The 16,051-nt window shown below is 42.9% G+C and overlaps 1 protein-coding gene across 13 annotated transcripts in view; it reads right to left on the reverse strand.

Moving 5' to 3' along the window:
• Positions 1-457: 457 nt before the first annotated feature.
• SIN3A (SIN3 transcription regulator family member A) overlaps positions 458-16,051 on the reverse strand; it is a 60,600-nt gene continuing 45,006 nt past the window's right edge. For 10 of the 13 annotated variants that reach the window (XM_073303443.1, XM_073303440.1, XM_073303438.1 and 7 more), the window contains 8 exons: positions 13,995-14,178; positions 12,866-13,439; positions 11,034-11,203; positions 8,455-8,628; positions 7,069-7,161; positions 6,568-6,662; positions 5,749-5,974; positions 458-3,269 (listed from right to left, as the gene is read on the reverse strand). In XM_073303443.1, the coding sequence (XP_073159544.1) occupies positions 3,039-3,269; positions 5,749-5,974; positions 6,568-6,662; positions 7,069-7,161; positions 8,455-8,628; positions 11,034-11,203; positions 12,866-13,439; positions 13,995-14,178 (1,747 nt within the window). In that variant the 3' untranslated portion in view covers positions 458-3,038. The remainder of the gene's footprint in view (positions 3,270-5,748; positions 5,975-6,567; positions 6,663-7,068; positions 7,162-8,454; positions 8,629-11,033; positions 11,204-12,865; positions 13,440-13,994; positions 14,179-16,051) is intronic. The other 3 variants (XM_073303444.1, XM_073303446.1, XM_073303450.1) reach the window with 2 other exon arrangements.

The raw sequence follows: 16,051 nt of genomic DNA on the forward strand, positions 1-16,051 counted from the left end.
GGATGTCAACCCCTTCCCCCAGCAGCTTTAGTGGAACTGAAATTTACATGGCTGATAACTTCCTTATTTGTTCTGATCTATAGCAGCTGGAATGACCTCCCAACTCCAGGGGAAGAGGTGCTTAATTATTGGCTCGTGGCCACCACAAAAGGTTGCAACTGCCACAAAATAAAGAGTTTATAACCTCTGAACAGGAATTGCTTACAAATTAGTATCTGGAATCCAGAGGTGATACCCTAGCAGATAAATTTAAGGGTAAATCAAACATTGGTCATTTGTGAGTGTGCTAAACAGAGATCAAACTTTCAGGCGTACTATCTTCTCTCACCACCTCTAATTCTGTTTTTATTAACAGGAGCGATTCCAACAGATGCATCTCCCTCCCTTCCCTCAAGAGAGTGTGTGTCAAGATTTCATTGTGTATGATCAAGAAGGAAGAAAAATCTGTACACAATGATTAGCCCTGATATTTTAATGGAAATACTGCACTACAGTCAAGTTTACAACATTTGTATAGAAATCATCACATGGATAGGTGGCCAAGGATCACATTACAGAATACAAAAAGCAATTTAAAGTAAAAAGAAATCTTTGCTATTGTACAGGCTGGGATCAGAGCTTGGAGCTCAGAAGTCAGACATCAGGAGGGATGAAAGCTGTAGGTGAAAACCCTGCTGCAGGAGAAGATCTCCTTGTGTTTTATTGGGTTTTTTTCCTGGGTACCTTGAACAGCAGGAATCCCGCCATGTTAACCCCATTCCGCTCAAATAACATGCAGGCACAGACTCTTGGACAAAAACACCCACAAAGCAGCAGCAGCTGTTACTTCCAAGCTGGTAAAGTCTAAATCATCCAGACTTCCACTTTCAGATCAGCTTTAACATACATTGAAAAGAAACACCTGAGGGTGGGGTGAGGCGCAGGGGAGTGTGTGTAAAACCTTTGAAATGGAAGAGGACACAATAAAACCCCCTTCCTGTCTGAACACAGCAAAAGGAGGAGAAACGGGACAGGTAACTTATTGCTGGCAAACTCTGAAAACTCCCCAGTGGGCTCTTTACTCTCTTTTCCTTTCTCCATAGGAGGCTCCCATTCTTCACCATGGCTGGAACTACTCTCTGTACATTGGCTGCCAATGACTAGTGACCCTTATAGGCCATGCACTTTCACCACTCTGCTCTCCCCGGCTGCACAAAGGCTGGAGCAATTGCCCTCCCCCTGACCCTCTCTCCCCAGCTTCTCCATCTCTCTGCCGGGGAAGGTAAGAACTCAGTTCTGAGGGGACAACCAGCTGTCTTGAAATCCCTGGGACAGATTTAAGAAGGGGACTTTGAAAAGCAGCAAAGCTGCATTCACAGCTCTCCAGCTGGGACGAAGGAAGCTGTTCGGGCACAACTGGCAGCATTGTTTTGTGCAAGGAAAAGATGCCTCCTTTGAGGAGGAGAGACAGTGCAGTTGGGTCTGTCGTGGCTTACGAAGTCCAGGCCAACTTGTCCGAAAACCAAAATCTTCCAATGCTTAAATATCTGCCAGCACTAAACTTCTATGCTTAAAAAAATATATATCCCATTTGTGGATTTCACTCGTGAAATGCGTCACACAGCCTACCAGCCTTGCCTTTCTCTCTCACACACCGACCGACACACACACACATACACAGAGACACAAAGCAGCTCTAATCAAATACTGGTTTGGTACTTAGGATGTTTTCTCCAATACTGAGAGGGAAAATACATAAGCACAATCAACCCCAGCTAGGTAGCTCAGCAACACTTCCCAAAAGCGAAGGTTCTCTGAGCTGGAAGACCAGGTGGATAAAAATTACCCACCAAAAAAAAAAATTTAAAAGTTAAAAATTATACAATATATATTTATATATCATAACAGGCTGCTTAGAACATGATCATGTTCACCACAAAACACACACATTGCCTCTGCCTTCTCCCCTCAGATTGTGAAGCCAATAATAAAATGGTCAAATGTCCCCTCTCCCCACTGCAAACTGCATGCTGCATGGTGCCTTTCAGAGCAGGAACAGGGCCGTGGGTGAGCGAGTGTCTTCCTCAATAAGAACCAAGATGTACTTTTATTTACAAAAGAAAGGAGAGAAAAGTTTCCACACAAAGCACTACAATGATAACTCCCTTTGGTAAAAAGTGTAATAAATGTCTCCATAGGTCTGTTTGTAGGTACTAACTCTCAAGCCACCTGGTACTATGGTACACAAGAAGCTGGTACAGTTATGCTAGCACATCAAGCATACTTCCTTTAATAAAAAAACAAAAAAAAATTGACAATATGTACATTTATTTACAAAAAAGGAAGGGGAACATGTTAAAATTGTGTTGTTTCTGCTGTGTGTGCGTATGTGTGTGAAAAGCTGGTGCATGGCACTAGGAGAGACTAGTAAACAAGCAGGTACAAAACAGTCCCACTGGCACTAGAAAGGACAGACCAATCTGAACTGGTTGAAACAGGAGTCCAGCAGGGTGAAGGAGGGAAGTCGAGGGTCAGATCCAGGAGATGGTGTTCTCGACACCCGGACTGCAGAGCTGGGTGACCCCATGTGAAGATCCTGGCAAACCTACAGCAGCCTAACAGAGGAGAATCCAGTTGTGATAGGCACCTCTGGGTTTCACGACATATCTGAGCATGTAACTTGAAATGCTTCACTCCGGTGAGGATGTATGCAACATCCAGTTCTCGTCCCTTGTAGCTCAGGCCATCGAGGAGTTAGTCTCAAACCTGCTGGTGCGTATGAGCTAGCTGCATTTCTCTAGGATCACTCAGTTCTGAAAAGGGTCCTTCCCTCCACAGTGCACGCTGAAGTCAGAGGCCTGTTGGCAACTGTTCCAGCTTAGGTTCGTAGAGATCCGTATTCCTAAACCGAATCCCGCTGGTCACAGGCTGTACCAGCTGCACACTAGTCAACTGGCCATGTTACGGAGATACACAGTGAGGGGAGAAAGGCATCTTCCTCGTTTCCTTGATACGCACACACACACACACCCCACGTGATCTTCCCTCACTCAGGGACTTTACGGTGTCTTGAATATTGTGCCGTATTTGACACGGTACTTGTTAATGCTCACAAAGTGCAGGGTCTCTGTATCACAGGTGGTGGTACAGGGCACCAAACCCTCCAACCCTTCTCCCATTAGCCACTTGTTTGTCTCAGCTGCCATTTCACGGGTCACATGCTCCTTGGTCCATTTGTCCACCCAGGCTTGGAACCGCTGGTGCAGCCGCTTGCTCACTCTTTCATGGGACTACAGAAACGGGAGAAACAAAAAAAATAAAATAAAATAAAAGGCTACAGCCCCCAACATTCAAGATGACGAAACACTTAAAAAGAGAAAACACACCCACTTCCCTAGGCCGACAGATTTAGCTCTACTGGGGAACAGGCAATATAAACACTGGCCCTCGCTGACGAATCAAAGGAAAGTGTCAGTAAATTGGAGGCAGTGTATGAACAAGCAGACGCAGACACTCTTATTGCCCAGCTGGAAATCCTCAAAAGCCTAGTGTCAATGAAAATTAAGTCTGTGAAATCAAGTGCTCAGAAGTCATAAAATTCAAAAGTCATCAAATGTTTGTTGAACTCTGAACTATAATGTTAACTCTGCCACAGTGTATATCCTGTATATTTTATGGAATGGATTCAACACTGTGTTCATGATCAAAACAGAGACACACAAAAAATACATGTGCACCAGAGCAGAATTAAATCCTCAAAAGAAGTAACGTCCAGAAGTTCCTGACTTGACTGCTTGATTATAACCCTAACGCTGCAATAACGCTAAGCTTCTCATATCATTTCCCCCATTAATGGCAGTGTCAGGTGATGCAAGACTGCGTTCAGTCTTCAAGGCAGGTGTTTATAAAAAACAATACAGAAACATTTTCACGTGTGTGCAAGAATTCCAGCTGGAAGAGAAGAGGGGGGTGCTGAGACAGATATATTTGTTCCCAACTTCTCACAGCGCATGCACACGGCACCCCCACTAAAATAAAGTTATTTTTAGACTGAAACAGAGCCTAAGAAATTTCAAGCCAAAAAGGAATCTGAGTAAAGTTATGAGTAATTTAATAAAGGGTTAGTTGAAGTTTAACACTGACTTAATTACTGTGGTCAGTCCCAGTAGCTACTATACATATTCCCATAGCTGTGCTATTCTGCTAGAACCAGAACGTCCAAGTCCTAGGAAAATACGCATTGTGACGTTTCCAAGGCGGACGGATTTAAATCCACTTTTCCATTTGTATTTCAGCTATTTTCTAAAAAAGGATGCACTCTGGTTGATATAACCATTAAAACACCTTGACTTACAACTAAACAGACGCTTTACAGTAGATTTGGTACATCTGTTTGCTACCTAGAAGTGTACACCATAACTCTAAATTTAAGCAATTTATATAGCTTAACATTTTCATATTCTTATTAACTGAACACTTTTAGTATGTTAGAAAATGGTGAATCATATATTACTTATTTACTAGATAATTAACTTTTTGCTCATGTTATGTGTCAATCTGCATTAGAATGGTAACTGGAATGTAAACAAACAAATAAACCAGTATATAAAATGTATTTGTATTAGACAAGACAACCTTAAATGTTTTAGGCACAAACTTTTCTTATCAAAAGATGTTTCACGTTGACAATTAAATTTATTAAACAGAGGGATTAACTGTAGTCAGTGAATTAAACTGATTATTTCAGGTTGGTTTGGGAAAATTTTCAAATATGCCTAACTGAAAGTAACGGGGGCTTAAATTTCTAGTCTCACCTATGTCTCTTGAAAAGAAGACAATCTCCTAAATTACCTAGGCTCACTAACTGTGCTATATTTTTGAAGCTTGACCTCAAAAGTTAGATGCTTTCCCTGGCTCTTTCTTTATATTAGAAAAGAAGCCTTTAATTCAAAGGCTTTATTTTTATTTTTTTTTTAAATAGTGGGTTCTGGATTCAGCATATTTATTTGTTATTTAAATGTCTTATTATAATCTTCTAAGTTTAGGCCTCAACATATATTGTATTAAATTCTGATTTCATTTTAAACGGGCTCATTTTTAAGAAGAAAAACTTGTAAGTAACAAACATTTTTTAAAAGGATTATATTTAATTAAAAAAAAACCAAACAAACAAACAAACCAGCCTTCCAATTTTTATCCATCCTGGACCTTTCTGTATTATGACATCACTGCAGCTATCCTTGTCACAAACCCAGCACTTTCAAGCAGCTGGTATATTCATTTGCAGTGCTCCGCTGCCTGGGAGCAACCCTAGACTCCCACTCTCAGTGACTGCAGGGACAAGGCACAGCTCCTTGATGAGATGAGCTTGGAGGGCTATGTCAGTTTTTCAGCATTTTAGTTCTTTGCTATCCCCCTTTTTAGGCCCACCCTAACAAGGGGGATAGCAACCAATGTGAGGTCCCCCTAGGCAAGAAACCTATGAGTAAAAGGATGCTAACAGCTGCCTACTCTAAACAGGAGAGTTTGGGAAATGGAGGGGTAGGAAAGGAAGGGTTACATCTCAGGAACATTCAGAGGAAGTTTACAGCGTCCAGTGGACTAAACCATGTTGTGTCCAGTCCTCAAAGCAATATAAAGATGACTAAACGTTATAGGAGAACAACCCCACCCCGGAAACTTTATCTGACTCTCCCCAGATGCCCTTTGGGAGCAAGAGGTTCAGGGAAACACCAGCTGCTCATCCCATTCCTTTCACTCAACTCCTACCTGCTGAGCTCGCAGCAGAGCGGTCCTCCTGTACATGTAATCTTCCGATTTGATCACGTACACCATCTTATAGGAGTTCAGTTTGAATTTACACTCCAGCTTGTCCAAGCTCTCCACATTCTCCATGGACTTCTTACTGTTTCCCTCCTTCCCTTCCTTCTCCTGCTGCTCCCGACCACGCTGACACTTACGGATCCGCCTCAAGTTCCTGTAAACCAGAGAATCCCTGCTGGGATTAGTGCTCATCCTCTGTCCACTAGGCTGGACATATCTGGTGGCTCCAGGCCAGCCCTTCAGAACCCAAAGTATTGCTCAGAGCGGAATGGTCACAAATTAAAGTCGTTTAGGCTCATGTGCCTACCAAAAAGCCAACCCACTGATCTCAGCTGTTTACAGAGAGTGAGGGCCTTTCAAAGCTATTTTGCAACCAACTCCCTGCTAATGAAAAGCACTGACTCAGCACCTGCTGCACTCAGCTAGAGGGCTATTGTAAGCCAAGGCAGGATTGCCAAAAAAAAAAAAAAAAGGGGGGGGGGGGCTGGTGACTCCCCAAACCTCTGACCTCCCTGCTGCCTGTGGACTATGCCCTCTCTCAGTCACTGGAGAGCAGGAGCCCAGGGTGGGCTCTTGGAATAAACAGCAGCACAGTGTCTTTATATGCTACTCCCAGGTTAATGTCTTCTAAAGTGGCAGAGTACTAAAAACAAACAAGAGACTGCAATAGCCAACACTGTGATCTAGTAAGATTTTCTCCCCCTGCTGACATGGGTACTTGTGGTCTTGTGTGTCACTTTTCACAGCCACAGCTTGTTCACTCACCTTGGTAGGAAGACCGGCTTTTGGGCCAGGTGTTCCCGAAGTTCAGGAGAAGTAGAATCAGAGTTGACATACCGCTCTACGTAGTCTGACCAACGCTGAAATTGGGCACAGAACACAAGGAGTTAACCAACATCTGCCAAATCAAACAACTCAAACCCAACTCTGAAGGGGTTAGGTTGGAAGTGGATGAAAGAAAAGCAATCTTTGGAGACTCCATATATTTCACACAGGTCCCACTCACTCTCCCCCCATGGACGGACATGCACCTGTACTGTCTGGTTTTTTAAATTGTTAATGAAAGAGATGCCAACGAGGACTGTTCAACCCAATTCACTGAGTGCACTGTGTCACATAATGAATGTGTCCTGTAGAACTAGAAGCAGGTCATAAACTATAGCATCTGAAACACTGACAGCTCTGCCATCTTTAACCAGTATACCCCTGTTTAAACTTTACAAGCTTAATAGCTGCAGCTGAACTCCGAGGACAATCTGCTCTTACCTCTGCCTCTACAGGGTCATCTGAGTTCTCCTCTTCGGTGTCCAGCAGCTCGATGGTTAATTGGACCTGGCCTCTGCTCTGAATGAACATCAGCTACAAAACAGAATGTGGAAGGGGACTTCGTAACAAATTATTCAGAAAAATGAATCCCTTTCCACCAGGGAAAAGAACACGGAAGGAGTTTTGACAATGAGTGGGAAGTTCTAAATCACTAAGGAGCTAATCTAACAGAGGGTAGAAGGAATAAGGTTAAAGAAATTATTCTACGTATATCGGCAGAAGAGAATTCCTGGACAGAGAACCATGATATGCTTAAAGAGAGTTGGAAGAGAAAAGCATGAACTGCTGTAGTGAACAGTTAGTATTTTATTAACAATCAGACAAAATCTCTGTTACCCACAAAGTTTACTCAAAATTGGGATGTTTCTAAAGGCAAAGCAAGAAGCTGGACCCCTTTTAGCAGCATGCTGTTTTCTGATCAATTTGTGCAGTTTCAGTTCTTTGCTTCCCTGTTTATTTTGAGACTCTCAGTGGGAACACAGGTTTCAGAGTAACAGCCGTGTTAGTCTGTATTCACAAAAAGAAAAGGAGTACTTGGGGCACCTTAGAGACTAACCAATTTATTTGAGCATGAGCTTTCGTGAGCTACAGCTCACTTCATCGGATGCATACCGTGGAAACACAGAGACACCCTATAAATATCAAAGCCATTATCAATGAATTTCACTAGTTAAAGATGGGCCCGGCCACTTCTGATTTCACAGTGACGAGAAGTATGGATTTGATTTTAACTGTGAGTCAAGTTTATTTAACGCATAGGTAGCAAATATTAGTAAGAGACCATTACAGTCTACAATGGATGAGATGGAAAAAAGGTGGACAGCTCCAGTGACCCACACCAGAGGAGGGAGAGAGAGATTAAAAACCTAGTGACAGCAATCAATCAATACAGTATTACTCTGGTTTTGGGATACTGAAAAATACAGGGAAATCCTAGCTTTACTTCAGGATATGAATTTTTCCATCTTCCTTGCAAATGCCCCATTTCCGAGGAACTCTTTATAGAAATATTTATCTGTTTTTTCTGTACATTCTACAGTTCCTGTCTGGGTTTATGCAAGCCCCGCCAAGGGCTATATTAAAACTGACAGTCACAGAGCAGGTACCCAGCAGCTCCAGGCTAGAATGCACAATCAGATCTACCTGTCAAGCTCTATGAGAGCTGTGGAGCACACAGGTGTCCAGAGGTCCTTGGGATATTTGGATAGTTACGTAAAATGAAAAGCTGAGCCCATTCTCCTTTCTCAGCGAGCCTTCATACTTCCCCTCCTCTCTCAGCAAGCTCATCCAGAGTACTCCTCCAAGCGTCAGCAGTATGGTTTTTACCTTGAAACAGTTCTCGTCCGACATGAGCTGCTCGGCTTTGCGCTGGTACGTGGCCTCCACAAGGGTCCGAGATGATTGTGAAGACAGTAGGCCTCCGGTAGCTCCATTGTTATTCTCTGACAGGTAAAGGTCTGTCACCTGCACACAGATCTCATCGCTCACTATGTGCTGAAGCTGGGAGCAGGAAGGACACGGAGAAGAGGAGTTAGTGAAGAGGGTTTTAAATGCCTCTGGACTTGGTGCACTGTATACTGCAGTAGCTCCCTTTCCCCAACCCAAGACAGTCGGAGGGCTTTGCACTAGTGTGCAGAATGGACAACCTGCCTTCTGCAGTCAGGCAGTAGACAAAACAGAACGCTAAGAAAATCTCCAAAATAAACTTCTCCATGTGGCATCAAGCAGAGTTTGACATTAATCAAAACAAGCAAGGCTGAGCCTTCACCATCTGCCTGCACTTCTATACTCAGAGTTTCTGAGCCCTTTATTACAGAGATGTCCTTCTCGAGATACGGTGATCACAACACAGAATTCCAGCTAGCTGGGGGATTTGTTAGTTTTATGCAAACACTTATGTCGAAAACTATAATTGATAAGAGGGAAACCATTTTATCTCCCCTGCATACATATACGCTGTGGCAGAATTGGTCAGATTTCCAGTTCTTCTCCACTATGCAAGTCTCATAATCAGCTAAAGAATATGTCCATCAATGCAGATTAGAAATTAACATACCCTTAAAAATTCCTGCTTCAAACCTTTGTCTGGTCAAACCGCAGCAAAAAAAATTCTAGCCATCTAAGTATTAAAACTAAAAAAACAATTATTTAGGTTACGAACATAGTAGCCTCTTCTATTGTGAATTACAACTACATCCATTGGAAAACATCATGTCCTTTAAAATAAATAATGATGCTGGCAAAGTACAGTTACACATACAAAGTAACTACAGATAAATAACCTTTAAGTAAGCATTATGAAGGAAATGTATGACAGCTGGCAAAGATTTAGACCATCGAGGTACGTGGGAAGGGCTTGTTAGGCAGTTCTCTTGCCATGAAATCGACACCAAATTCAAAGGTTGATTGGTTGGTTGTTTGTGGAGGGGAAATTAAAAATAATTAAATCAAACTCTAATCCTTAATTATTTCCCCAAATTTAAATAAAGAGCCGGTTGGCTGCCAATTTCCTGTCAAAACTGAAATTAAGAACTTATTTTTAGCCCTACCTTTATACTCTAATTTGTGCTTAACAATTCTCCAAAGAAATGGGATCATCAAGGTAGCCAGCATGTGAGGGCTCACACTTGGGCTTACAGAGTTAAAGTGACAACTAGCAGCTGAAATCAACAAATATACCAGGTTCAAGAGCCAGCCAGTGTGTGCGCAATCCAGAAGGAAATTGTTATTCAAAAGAAATACAGAACCTTTACCAAGAGTCCTTACAGTTTTGGTTCTTGTGTTTACAAATGCTTCAGGTTTTCTTATAGCAAGAGAACACTTCAAATGTGGTCCCATCTGATACGAGGCACCTTTTGAATAGCTGAGGACAGTCTGCACTTGGTAAGGCAACTCCTACCTTTGCATGTGTTGTATATTTATACCTGCTTACTGTATTTTCTACTCCATGCATCTGATGAAGTGGGTTATAGCCCACGAAAGTTTATGCCCAAATAAATTTGTTAGTCTCTAAGGTGCCACAAGGACTCCTCTTTTTTACTGATACAGACTAACAGGGTTACCACTCTGAAACTTGCCTTAAGAATGAGGCTTGAACCTACCTGAGGAGTGTATTACAGTCACACATTAGGTGGACCACTTATTACAACACAGTGGTAGCAGCACTATCTTTCTGAATGAGGAGCTTTACTATAATCCCCCTGATTATTGGATCAATTGATGATTACCTGGTTGTGTTCATTCCCTCTGAAGCACCTGGCATTGGCCACTGTCAGAAGACAGGATACTGGGATAGATGGACCTTTGGTCTGACCCAGTATGGCCGCTCTTATGTTCTTATGATTTCAGGCACATACTACAGTCTGAAAAAAGTCCTCTGGGCTCATGTTATTCCTGCCCTCAAGACAGACGTGTATTTTAAACAAAACTCTATCTATTTGAATAGTCAATCTTTTTGCTTTCTATAGAAGGTTTACAAATCTTCAAAAACTGGCATTTTAAATATTGTTAAGCACACTTAATCTAGCAACTTCTTTGTTAAAGCAACATTACTTGGGGAACTGTTGTTATGCCAGATACACGTACCTTTGAAGAAGCTGAAGAGGGGAGACAAAGTACCACAAGGTAGCTGGGTAACCTAAATATCCGTACACACCTTGTTGAACCTCATCACTTAAATACACTAACACTTATCCTGCCCCATCTCCAGAAATATGTTAGAGACACAGGAGGAAACCCCTGCTGTTCTCTCCTCCACTCTGAAATACATCACACAAATACATTTCAATACTACCAAGCTTCCTTTAAACCTTGGGGAGTGCTCTTTTGTGGGAAAGCATCAGCTACTTCCTTTTTATCACCTGGACACCACCCTTCCCTTCCCCTGGCAGTATGCTATAAGTCACCTGTCTAACAATGCTCTGGATCAGCTTGTCCATGGTAAAGGCGATGTAGGCATGAATGGTGAACATCTCACGCAGGGAGTCCTCATACTGGGATGAATCCATGTTGCCATCTAGCAGGTTCCGCACCATGTCCAGGAAAGCTGGGTAGTAATCCTCCACATCAATATCCACTAGAGAAAGAAAAGGTGCAGCATGAACTACATTGTAACACCCCTCAAAGGCAGTTCCTACAGGCCTGCTATGAGTTCTGGGAGCAAAAGGGCCACATGTTGAAGGTCTCAGACAAACTGATGAATTACCAGAATGGTCTATAAAATGAAGGACAACATTGTAAGACTTTAAATTAGAGCTTTTCAAATTAATGCCAGGTTTGTAACCCGTCAGAGACCTCATGGAGGAAGGCAGAGGTAAAATTCTCAGAACTAAAGGAGGTTCTTGCTACTAAAACATTATGCATACTATTAAGGCGGAGACCTCACCAAAAAGACATGAATGCAGACACGTACTAAGGCTCTTATGAAATATACACATTACACATTATTAACAACTTGTATTTCAGTTGCACCCAGAGGTCACAAACTATATCTGGGACCCCTCTGTGCTTGGCACCATTCAGACACATAACCAACGAGTCCCTGCCTTGAAGAATGTAAAACAGAAACCAAGGGGGTTGGGGGAAGCAACTTGCCCGAGGTCACATAGTAACTAAGTAGAAGATCTCGGACTAGAACCCAGGTCGTCTGTTTCTCCAATACCTTATCCAGCAAGCTACATGGACAGTTACTGCCTTTCCAAGCTGAATGTGCCAATGTAGCTTCTAAAAGGTTTTGTGTGCTGTAACAGAAACACAGCAAAAATGGGAGGAAAACGAAAAAAGCAATTCAGGGTACACCCAGTTTTGAACTAACACTCATCACTGTGGTATAGGTATCAAAGGAAGATGAAAATAAAGTTTTTGAAAATACTGGTTAAGGAACAATTGTTTTCTGTTTGTTTTTAATTGTTATAGGCTCTGCATCCCTCAAGGCCAACAAAGACTGTCCACACCTCCTCCCTTGCTTTAATCCAAATTAGGTACTTTACTCTGGTTTTAGCTGGCAGGAAATAGACAGTCATAGGCAGTTTAGTACTGTAGCATTATCACCACTAAGGAAACCATCCTTGGAGAATTCTAAATACATATATTTCCTGAGACCACTCTGATTACACTAACATTACAACAGCAAATGGAAGCTCAAAGAGGCTTTTTACTGGTCTACATATGACTGCCTATACTTACTTAGGTTTGCCCATCTCTGCTTTCTTTAGTCGGTAAATCATTTGAACACCAGTTTAAAAGGACACACACTTGTTAATACCAGAGCCAAAACTGACTGCTTTGTCAATTGCCAGGGGCTGACTCCTCCATTGAGATATTTTATAACAAGCTTGAGGCCAGAGGAGATTTTTATCCAACTTGTAAATCCATGAGGTAGAAAAACAGCGCAATTCAAAATTAAGAAATTCAGCTGGCAAGGAGTGTTAAAGCAATACAAAATACCACGCCTCTTACCCACAGCCCCATGAACTACGATGCTTCCAGTCCCAGGGTCAGGTCTAGAGATCTCCTCCTTGATAACATGCTGTGCTATATTTAGTGCCCACCAGCATCCTTATATTTCACATTTTGGAAACTACCAAAATGCAGGTACTGAGACAATACCTAAAGGCAGGTGAGGGGGGAGGAACACAGATTCCTCAAGACACCAGGAAACAGATCAAGTACCAGATCCACACACTGCAAATTAAAGCACCTATCACAACTGCCCCCCCCCCACTAAGAGAACACTCACTGGGCTCTTTCAGTCGCAGCTGAATTGCTGGGCTGTCACTCTTGTCTCGTTTTATGCCTAGCACTTCCCGCTCCCACTCCCTTTCCCGGTTCTCCTCTTCGATTTGCCGCTCGGCCTGGGTGCAAATCCTCAACAGCCGCAAGCACAGGATCTGGTGAAGCCGCATGAAGATGTACCAGTTGTTGTTGACATAGAAGAGGTTGTACACTTCGTCCACGCCCCGTAGTTTCTGGGCCGTTGTGTTGCTGAACAGCAGCTTGGCTTTCGGGGGGCTGCCCCCAACTCCATTGTGCTTTTTCGCAGTCCCAGTGGCTTCATCCACATCCATTTCCTCCTCTTCTTCCTCCTCCACATCTGAGAGCTCGCCCCGCTGAGCAAACAGCAGGTCCGGAATGAAGTGGTACATGATCTGCTTGATTTTGTACTTGTCCTCTTTCTGAATTCCTGTCTGCCGTTTCACGTGGTGGATGATAAGAGAAGCAGCATCCTCCAGGATTTGCTTGTCCTCATAGGCTAGTGACAGGTGTGGGCCTATGGGTACTCCAGCATTATCTTCTGATGCCTGCTCTTGCCTCTGAGGGAGGAAGAGCAAATAGACAGAGCAAGGGTGAGTCTCACATATGCAACTTACCACGTCTTCAAGACCCTTGTACAAAGCACTGGCAGTGAACTGGATTTCCTCTCTCATTACAACCCCAAGCCCTATGGGGGCAGGACCAGAGTTCACACTATCCATCATAACACCACAAGTTCTGGTGTCAACGGCCTACACATATTACATACATGCACACACGCACACACTCCAAATCTCCTTCTGTCATATCTCTTCCCTTCCTGAACCTGTGGCTCTTACCATAGCAGGATCTCTGTTGCCAAAAAGGTAAGTTCCCTCAAGTGCTAACTCAGTCACTCTGTAGCAGCAGCCACCACTAACTACCATGACCAGGCAAGCAGCGTGCATTCTCTCCTTCCCCCTGAAACTGGTGGCCGTGACTGGCCTACATTGATACAAATGCTGCATTATTAATATACCCCAGCAAACAAGGAGGGGCCAGGGTAAGGAGGAGGTGAGAGCACATGCTCAGAGCCCAGATAACTGATAAAACAACACTATCAGTGACCACCTTACCTCATCATAAATGCTCTCAATCTCATTGAGGAGGCTCTTTGACCTCAGGACCTTGGTGTCATTCTGTTTGAAGTTGATGCCCTGGTGATCCAGGGATTTCAGGTAATATTTCTCATTCTGCTCCCTCCAGACCTTGTTGAATCCTCTCTGGGCTTCTCGCCACTCTTCCTCTTTCATCTTTAGCCTTAAAAAAGCAACAAAAAACAAAACAGGAGCTAAGAGCTGCTAAGATACCACATTGATGGGTATAGGATAAAAACCTAGACCAGACAAGCTGGAGGCAGTAAGGCTTCTGCTCAGTGCCCATCGTCCACTGAAACAAAAGAAACTTTCAGCAGGAGTTCAAATGAGGTACAACGTACATAGCAAAATTCTCCAGAAATGGCCATGAATCTTTAGACTGGTTTTGCAACTATGTTATTTTACAGAAGGTTAAATAGGCCACAAATGCAAGAGTAGACCCCACTAACTGGGCTGATGAGGGCATTCAACAGAACATAAACCAAACTTTTTTTTCCTCCTGTATAGCTCCTACTGAGTCCCAGGACTGGTTCTGGTTTCACTCAATTTCCCAGAATTCTGCTTTGTGAGGAGTTACAAACAACAAAAATCTCAGCTGTTGTAAACAGCTGGCCCAAAGAGTCCCTGGTATCTGTGACATCCCATAATTTATTTAATACATGGATTTAACCACTTGCCAGAAATTTCTGAGCTCTCAAACTTCTCTGATATTTGTTATGGTCCTGTAACTAGATATTCTTTTCACCCCATGCAACACAGGCATATACAAAACTCTGAACCTCTCAGCCATCCTATACCTAGCCTAGAAGAAAGAAGTCAATTCTGTCACTTCACAAAAAGAGTGCACTGTAACCAACTTGATCACATTTAAAGGAAAAACATACACAAGTTGGGAAACACACATCCTTCCACCTCTCACATCTTGACATAATGGAAAAGCCAGCTCTCTCTTCACAGGGGATTAAGAAATCACAATTTACATCTAGGCAGCCTAGATACTTTTTATGAGACATGGGAACTTTGCAGAGGTATAACTGCTGAACATTCCAGGAGTCTAGAAGCACACAGATCCCAGAAGTACCTCTTACTTGGCAAGTCCCTTCTCAAAACTGTATCCCTCCTCTAATCTAGTTTTTATATCATGTCCATACCCTGGTGTCTAAGACCACTTCCTCACAGTCTTACCCCTCTCCTTTCATCTCTTCTTTCTGTATGTCTAGTTCTCACATTATGTTCTGCCTCAGTAGAGAACCTGCTGGAGACTGCAGGGGTCCTCAACATGATGCAACAGAAAAGCAAGTCCTTCCGGACAGGAGTTCTCTTTCTGCATTTGTACAAAGGGGCACCAATTCTGACTGGGGCATTAGGGAGCCACCATAATAAAGATCTGACAATCCACAACTACAATGCTAAAGGGAATTACTTTTATTTCTAATTATCCTTTGTTCTACATCGTTAGAGATGTATCTGGAAAGCGGAAATGTATGATGACACAGTTCCATCAAAACGCTGTTGTAGCCTCTTGCTATGTAAATCCAGAACCAGCCAGGAGGACAGAGAACTATAAAGAACACAAAGGTTAGTTTCCATTCATTTATGGAATATCCCCTTCAGCCAGTTTAGTAGGGGCACATTCCACACATTCTTTGAATATGCAATTTCCACTTTCTCTTTACAGCTCACCTGTCCAGCTTACTGACCCTGCTCAACAAGGAACTGGGTGGAAGACAGCACTTAAACTCAGGAGTGACACGTGGTGACCACTAGAGGGGTTGGCTCTTACTCTACTCTATCACTGCTGCCCTCAAGGGTAAAAAAAGGAAGAGCTAGGGAAGTTCAGAAAGTCCTGCACTAAGGGTCTAAGACACAAGAGGAAAAAGTCCCACACAGATGGTACTCGAGAATACGTCCTTTCATCAGTTTTACATTTCCTGCCTTTCATTTTCACTGAATAGCCCCTTGTTTGTATATGAAAAGGTAAAGCAGCAGCAACCATATTTTGTATACCTCTGGAAAACCCCCTCTGATTCCACCAT

Source organism: Lepidochelys kempii, chromosome 10 (assembly GCF_965140265.1).
Source record: "Lepidochelys kempii isolate rLepKem1 chromosome 10, rLepKem1.hap2, whole genome shotgun sequence".
NCBI lineage: Eukaryota > Metazoa > Chordata > Testudines > Cheloniidae > Lepidochelys > Lepidochelys kempii.